Here is an 8,545-nt window from a genome sequence, read left to right as displayed (position 1 = left end):
ACGTCTGCCATGCAATCTGTGATAGGACTAATTTCCATTTCACACAGAAGGATTTCAGCGTTTCCAAATGGGATATATAATCCTAAAGTAACTGCTTTTACCTTAATCAAATAATCACTTTTGCAAATTTTTCAATATCCAGTTAAAGTGCACAGAGGTTTCTGGTTATGCATATTCACCATTCATGTCACATTAAGGAGATCACAAAAGAAAATATTTGGCAGGTGGCTTTACTGTACAGTTTTTGGAACCTGCTAAAACCTTTTTCATTATGGAAACCTACCCAAACATGTAATTTTACTAGGTATATTTGTTTTAAAACTACTAATTTTATTTACCTATTTTTTTAAAAAATATGTCAGCTTGTTTTTAAATATTTAATTCTGTTGGTATTTTTAAATTAATGCTTTATATTTATTTTATAGAACCTCCTTTGATTTTCTGGTTAAGATATATAAGTCTATCAAATAAATAAATAGCTCTAAACCTTTTCTCTCAATAATACATCACGGCATGACATAAAACTTAATTAGGAATAAGGCACAGCAGACAACATTAGAATCATGTTAAAGAGAAACTTCAAATGTGCTGAAGAATACAAGGATCCCTAGTTATCGCAGTAAGCAACAGAAAACTCAAAAGAGAATGTGAGCCCATGCTCCATCTTGCAGGGATATATTAAGTCATAGTACCCCATGGCTAGTTACCTGAACAAAAAAGATAAAGTGCTTGAAGGATGTGTTGAGATGTGCCTCTTCTTGCAGCTGAATGACTGGATCAAAGTGCTGGTGGTAGATGTGAGCATAAACTCTGAAGAGACGCTTTAGGATCGTTTTAGCTACCGACATGAAGTTCTTTGGGAAAGGAACACCTAGAAATCAACAAAGCAAATGTCCAAGTGTTTACATTCAAGTCCTACAAAGAACGCAGGGTTGTATCCAACAAAACCATCCTGTTCACACAACAATGTCCACTTGCAAAACAGAACTTCCCCTCTATTCTCCCTCAGATCAGTTCTGGGGTTTCCCCTAAGCATCCAGAGCAGGTTGAGGGTGGGAGGGGGAAAGAGAAGAGGAAGGGGAAGTTCTGTTGCACAAGCAGAAGCAGCCTTTGTGCTGATGAGACGGGTTCATTAGATACAACCCCCAGCTGCTATCATGCTCAAGACTCATCTAGATAGTGGCTTCTTGCTTCAGTGCATAAGCTGTAGCACAATACATGACCCATGCAGCAAGAATAAGAAGCCACTCACAAGGAATACAGAGTTCTTGTCGTCCCATGAATGGGCAGGGAGCAGCACAGGTTTAAACAGCCCACGTATCAGGACTGAGAACCACAAATATCGAAAAAGTACCATCTATGCAAGCGTTTTTCCAGCAGTAATCAAAAACACAACCAGAACTATTCAGCAAGCATGTTTTTTAAAGACATAAGGTAACTGTATCTTGCACTGATTTAAAATTTTAAGTTTAAAACTGTAATTTTTATAAACCAACAAATGAATTGTGCAGAAGTGAACAAAAATGCAATACTACACTAGCACAGAAATCACCCTAAGGGAAGCATCCATAAGCAGAGAAACATTTAATTGCTTATTTTCAAAGATCACTCTTCTTTTTAAATAAGGACTGCTAGAAATTAGGTATGTTCTGGTCTACATAAAGGTAAAGGTACCCCTGACTGTTAGGTCCAGTCGCGGAGTCTTAAAATTAAATCTTGTAAAAAATTAATTAATATTGAACAACTGCTGCTTAAGATGGTTACATATATTTTCAAAATCTTATGTTAGTTTCCCTTAGGTTAAAAGCTTTTGTTTTCTCCTATTCCTTTTGAAGTAGCATAGATGTTCACAGTTTGCAAATTAAACCATCCAGCTTTTATATAGCAGCAATATACTAATTTTAAAATTACCTATTTTGGATGGGAAGAGTGTCTCATCATCCAGCTGGTCCTGAACCCATGTCATAAGGTAATCAATGTACTTTGGTGCTGAACACTTGATTGGCTTCTTTATGTTTGTCCCATCTGCCCAGTGGTACTCATATCTGGAATGAAACAGGGTTAAAAGACATCCCTTTAAATAAATCTAGGACTGTACACACTAAACAAATGAATTATTGTTTTTATAACATTGGGATATCAAGGCCTGCTTCAGGTGTGCCCAAGGGCCTGGAAATGCTCAAGAGAATTCTTCTCTCTTTTAACCCCTTCCCCATACACAAGTCTCCTCAGTTTCAAAAGTGATTAGCACAGGAACAAATTCCCCCCGGGCACTGAGAACCAGTTGGCTGGCATCCAAATATACACACGAGAATTAGAGTGATTATGGTATCACTATATAAGACGTGACATAATTGGCATTTTGCAAAGCTATCCCTACAACCAGCAGGCACTATGGTTCAAGGAGAATTATTGTGCTAACCATGTTACAATGCCCCAAACCTCATCTCAAGCCAGAGGCAAGTTCTTCCCCGATACAGCCATGCCCTTAGCTCATGAAATGCTTTTTAATTCCAGAACTTTTGAAGCTAAGTAACACGTGCATTAAACACACTCATTCATGTTCTACTCCTTTTTAATCTAAAGCTGACAGTCTAGTTTTATACTTTAATAGCACTGGATTTAAAATTATGGTACAGTATTGCATATAGCTTAACTGATGCAAATGACACATTAAGTGGAATAGTAAAACAGAAAACATTCAGCCATGAACCTTAATTATTCCAGAACCTGGTCTCTGATCCCTTCCACAGCCTCCTTATACAGCCTTCTTTTTGATAATCTTAATATTATGCACAGCTCCGTCAAATTTTCTCTTTCTCTTGTTTGGAGTGAAACTACTGTATTTCAGCTCAGCACACATTTCCAGGATAGCAAGCAACAGTGTAACAAATCAAACACAAGACACCCATGGAGAGAGCTTCAATGTATCTATGAACCAGAACACTGTAATTAAGCAATGTTTTCAGAACTCTTTGATCTTACGGTAGGAAACTATGAATTGGCTTCTTTTGAGCCAATGCAGTAACGATATGCAAGCAAAATTTGAAAAAAATCCATTAAAACAGTTATGTATTCCACAAGAACCGAGTAAAACAATAAATGCTAAAGCCACTTTCTTCTGTATTGCATCAATATTCAGCATGGAGGGCCACTTTGGAAACTGGTACCTCGCACCTATATTCACCCATTTCAAATTTTCAGAAATCTATCAGCTGAACAAAATAGGAAGATCTGAATGAATGCCAGAAACTGGCTTCAGAACATGTGGAACATTTTGGGCTGGAGACAGACCAGTTGTCAGGGGAGTTGAAATGGTTAGGAGGAGCCATCAAATCCCATAGCGTACATCAGGGTTGTCAAATCTGCAACTGTTAGACAACCAAATTGTACATAAAGAGAGACCAGTAAAGCCTGTTTTGCACCTTGTAAGCTCAAGTGCAGTTTACTTCCAAGTTATGTGTGCATAAGATTACAGTATTAACCAAGGTCTGCACACCCACTTCAAACCAGTTACATATCCTGGCTTGTGGCCATTCTTTTCTCTAAACAGTGGCTTTCAGACACAATAATTAAGGAAAGCGACTGATAGTGAAATGTTATGCTTGCACGTGGCATCTGAATAGCTAACCCAAGAAAAACAGCTGCTTAATTGTAGTGAATAAGAGGCAACCATTGCCTCTTATTGCAAACGGTGCCAGTGTAATAACATGTCTGTGAGTAAAAGATTTACATATCCGCCTTCATTTTTAACCATGTTCAGCTTTTGCCAGCTAATAAATTTGGAGGAGATCAGAAAAGTCCTTTAATCAAGGTTTCTGTACTGAAAATAAAACCCTGCATCCAAACAACTCTGATTCAACCAGTCGTCAAGATATATTAAGACACAGAGAAACAGAGACAGATCATGCTATTTCCAGATGCATAAGTAGAACTAAAAGGACAAGGCAACTAAATATGTATGTATATATATATATATATGTAAAGGGGAAACAAAAGGGGGGGGCCTATACAGACACATATATTTAATGGTCCTCTCCTGTCTTAACAACACTGCTTTGGGTAGGAGACAGCAAATAGAGGACCCTGAGCCAACCTAGCTTAATCCCAGTTACCAAGCTTCAGGCAAGTGTGCTGTTGAAGCAGTTGTAGTTGTGGAAAGGGGATTATCTAGTGGGCTACCTTAGGTAGCTGGAAATCAGAGTTAATCACTATCATTTTTAAAATAAAAAAGGGTTTCCAGTTCTCAGGGTTGTAGAGATGAAAAACATGCCGGCAATATTTGCAATTCAGCAGTTCAAGGCCAGATCATGGCCTTCAGGACTATTAAATTCCTCCTGCTCTGCTCTCACTCACACTTTCATTGACCTCCCACCACCAAACAAATCTGTAAAGAATTCGATCAGGCTAAAAGCAAAAACATGAAACACAGAACTCCAGCTTCTTTGTAAATAAAATTTCAGGTTTTTAACTTACTAAGAGTAGCAATTATCATTGTTTAAAACCCAATTAAAAATGAAAAACAGCAAGTATTTTATGTCTCATAGTTTCAAAGTTGCATAACTAGCATTCTTACTTTGGACCTGCAGACATCACTGGGCAGCTCTCTTCTGTGCAGAAGTCTGTAATTGTCCCATAAAGCATGTTGATCTGGTTGAAGAAGTCCACAGCTGTATATATAAAAAATAGGAACGATTTCAATTTGGCAGATAAAAAGTGTGTGCTTTCAGTTGCAAGCTAGACCATCCACACAGCTTCTCAGCAAAAGTACTCTGCTGTGTTTAATATGTTACTATACAAAGGAAATGCCAGTCAGAAAACAGACTAAGACCTCCAGAAAGACTCGCATAACAAGATAAGTGTACTAAAATGGTTTTGAAACTATATAATCTATGTTTGTTAAAAGTGGTGAAAGTACAAATACGCAATCCTCTGGCTTTCCATTCCTTCCAGTGAAATAGGATCCCTAGAGTCAAACCATCTACAACTGCTAAACACACATCAATGGCTCAGTGTCTACCTCATCTCTTAACATGCTTTGCTACCTTTACATGCCTTGCTTGGTCGTTCCTCGTCTATGGTATCAGGATCTCTGTCTGGAGTTTATCCCCTGGTGTTATTGAGCAGCATGTCTACCAAAGCAATGCTAAGAAGGCAAAGTTCCTTCTGTTGACTGCTTTATCATTTATTTATAACATTTCTATATCTTCATCAGTAATACCAGGGAGACTCACAACAATACAAACATGTTTCTCATAAAAGGTAAAGGACCCCTGGATGGTGAAGTCCATTCAAATTCAACTACGGGGTGTGGCATTCATCTCGCTTTCAGGCTGAGGGAGACAGCGTTTGTCTGCAGACAGCTCTTCCGAGTCATGTGGCCAACATGACTAAACCACTTCTGGCACACAAAACACCATGAGTGCCAGAGCGCATGGAAACGCAGTTTACCTTCCCTCCGCAGCGGTACCTATTTATCTATTCACACTGTTACGCTTTCGAACTGCCAGGTTGGCATAAAACATTATATTAAAATACAGCAGAATACAAAAATCACAACAAAACCAGCCAAATTATACTAAAAGGGTGGCACTGAGAACCAGCAAATGCCTGGATGCACCAGAAACTTAATGAAGTTGTGCAAAAACTTAATAAAGGGGGGACGATTCCATAAACTGTGTGCCATAACAGAAACAGTCCATTGTCACTAAGTTGACCATGCAGACCTCATCCAAATATCTCAGTCTATGGGCAGATTTATGTGGGAGAATGCATTTCTTCATGTACCCAGGTCCTAATTTTTTAAAGGCCCTAAACTTGGCTTGGCAGCAAACTGGCAGCTCGTGCAGTTCTTTCAAAAGTGATGTTATATATTGTACTCATGGTTAGTCTCCCTTTTCTGCAGCTTCCAAGCCAACCTTAAGGGCAGTTCTTCATACACCACACTATGGTAGCGAAATATTGAGGCTATCCAAACATGGTGTGCTTCCACCATGCTATCCTGTCCTGGAATGTGTGCAGCTGACACACTAGCTGAAGCTGGTAAAAGGTGATCCTAGCTACCACCGTCACTTGAACCTATCAGGATTCAGTTACAACTTGTAGACCCTCACCCATTCCACCAGATCCATGCACTGATCCAGGACCTGCACGTCCACACTTGACTCAGATGTCAAAGAGAAGTAGAGCAGCATGGCCACTGCCAATGGCTTCACATAGATGTTAAACAACACTGAGGACAAGGTTGAACCCTGTGGTACCCCAAAGCATAACTGCTAAGGGGCTGAGGTACAGTCACCCAATACTATTCTGAATCTAGCCTTATAAATAAGACTGGAACCACCAAAGCACAGGACCTCCTACTGCCAACCCAGAGAGTTGGCCCACTAGGAAACCATGGCGTCAAAAGCCATTAAGCTATCAAAAAGCAACAGGGTTGCACTCCCCTGCCCCATTTAATACCAAATCTATTACTAGATTGCCCTACTCCAAATCCTGAAAAATGCTGAGCACCCTTCTTTCAAGATGCCATTTACAGACTTGTATTTGAAGATTGGCCTTGTAAACAGGAACAGCTGTGCAATTTGTCTTGTTTTAGTTTGGCTGCAGACAGAGCAGCAGCACAAAAGGATTTGTGGCCTTGCACAATCTAATTGGGTGATGTCTGGGAAGTCAAATTATGACAATTTCAATGTCACTGTCATTAAACTGCTATTGAGATCATGGCCTCCTCCATTCAGCAAGACTGACAGATCCTTCCATGCCCTTCAATTCCAGTCAAGGAACACAGGAATTAAAAGTTCCTATGTTCTGAATTTTTTATTTATTTTCACACAGCTGTGCTTGTATAAGGGCATTATGATACTGGCAATTTTATTCTGTGTTATGTGTTAACTGGATTACAGTATGTGTTAACTGGACCATAATCTTGCAGTCCTTATAAAGGACACTTTAAGAAAGGTTGGTATTATTACCTCCAAACTGCAGCTAGAGGGGCAGGCAGTTGAGGTTGAGAGCAGAACATGAGAGCAGAGCTTGCCTAAGACCACCTATTGAGTTTATGGCAGAGACAAGATTCAAACCAGGGTCTTCCCAAACCATAGCTCAATCCTTTATCCCAAGATGCAGTTATTCATTCAAAGTTTTCCATCTAGATTTTTTGACACAATATTTTCCACAAAAACAAAAGACTGTCTGTAGAATGCTCTCCCCGGGGAAGTTTGCCTGGCGCCTTCATTATAATGTATACGTTTAGGCGCCAGCCAAAAATGTTCCTTTTTAACCAGGCCTTTGGTTGCTTTGATTGACACCCTATGCCCTTTTAAAATGTGGGTGGTGGTTTTTTTTGGGGGGGGGGGAGAGGTAACTGGGTTGTTGTTTTTATTTTCATTATGTATTTTGTGTTTTTATATTTTGATTTTATTCTGTAAACTGCCCTGAGACCTCCGGGTATAGGGCGGTATATAAATTCAATAAATAATCATCATATTTTAACAACTGATATCTTAATTCAGCTGTGGGAGGGCATGACTGTACAGCAAAACAGCTGTAGATGGAATCTGGGGGAGTCGAACTTACTAGGCTTTTATCAGCTTTCAGTGTTTGCTAAAAACAGTGGTGACATTTCTCTCAAGAAGAACAGCTGAAATTTAAAGAAACCAGTATGGAAAATCCCCAGGGAACATGGCAAGTCTTCGAGCCCAAGACACTTCTGCAGCCACATGTGATAAACAACACTGTAAAATCCAGTTCTTCTGCTCAAAGAACAGACAGACCACAGCTGGTACCGTATCAGACCTAGAGAATTTGTGATCCATCAAGCTGGACAGAGACAATTAGCCATTTGCTGCAGCTTGCTAGGGCCTCCAATTGCTTCCCCTTTGTGCAGTTCCAGACAAGGGGAAAACCCAGAAAGTCCCAGTCCCTGGTGAGTTGCATTCAAATTGGTGAGTCACAAACTGTGCATCTACAAACCTACTTGCCACCTAACTACAGTGAGTGCTTCTGACCTCCTGGTAAGCAGTACACTTGGGAGCATATAGATCACCTCACCAGATTTGTGCTGTCAACGAATGAAGGAAACAACAGGGGTCTCTCTTTTGCTGCTTGAAGTTTTCCTTTCCGTCTTATTTTCTGGGAACCCAAAAAGTAAGAACTTGCCTCTGTCCCAAGTCCTCCAAGCATGCATGAGAGCTAAGGTGAGTTGGTTTAGTTCACTATTGCTTTCTTTCTACTTTGGTATACCTCTGTAAACAGTCAATAGTGGACAGTACACATTCATGTAGTATCCCATGCACACAATTTCTTCTAACCTACCAACTCTAGTTTTGATTTGCTTACCACCTGTCCTATAGAATTAATTTATTAATTTATTAATTTATATCCCACCTTTTTTGTCCTCCAAGGAGCTCAAGGTGGCATACATAGTTCTCCTGCTTGCCCTTTAATCCCCCCAACAACCCTGTGAGGCTGATTATTAGGCTGAGAGACACTAACTGGCCCAAGGTCAGCCAGGGAGCCCAGTAGGGATTTGAACCCTGACCTG

The 8,545-nt window shown here is 39.9% G+C and overlaps 1 protein-coding gene across 2 annotated transcripts in view; it reads right to left on the bottom strand.

The window, feature by feature from the left end:
* The window catches only part of MOB1B (MOB kinase activator 1B), a 31,468-nt gene that overhangs the window by 5,722 nt on the left and 17,201 nt on the right, over positions 1–8,545 (bottom strand). For both annotated transcript variants that reach the window (XM_081021265.1, XM_081021264.1), the window contains exons 3-5: positions 4,577–4,670; positions 1,912–2,045; positions 708–871 (exon numbers count right to left, since the gene is read on the bottom strand). In XM_081021265.1, coding sequence (XP_080877391.1) covers positions 708–871; positions 1,912–2,045; positions 4,577–4,670 — 392 coding nt within the window. The remainder of the gene's footprint in view (positions 1–707; positions 872–1,911; positions 2,046–4,576; positions 4,671–8,545) is intronic.

Source organism: Podarcis pityusensis (assembly GCF_964106645.2).
Source record: "Podarcis pityusensis genome assembly, chromosome: 9".
Lineage (NCBI taxonomy): Eukaryota > Metazoa > Chordata > Lepidosauria > Squamata > Lacertidae > Podarcis > Podarcis pityusensis.
The sequence above is the reverse complement of the archived record's forward strand: the minus strand, read 5'-3'. Positions and strand labels throughout refer to the sequence as shown.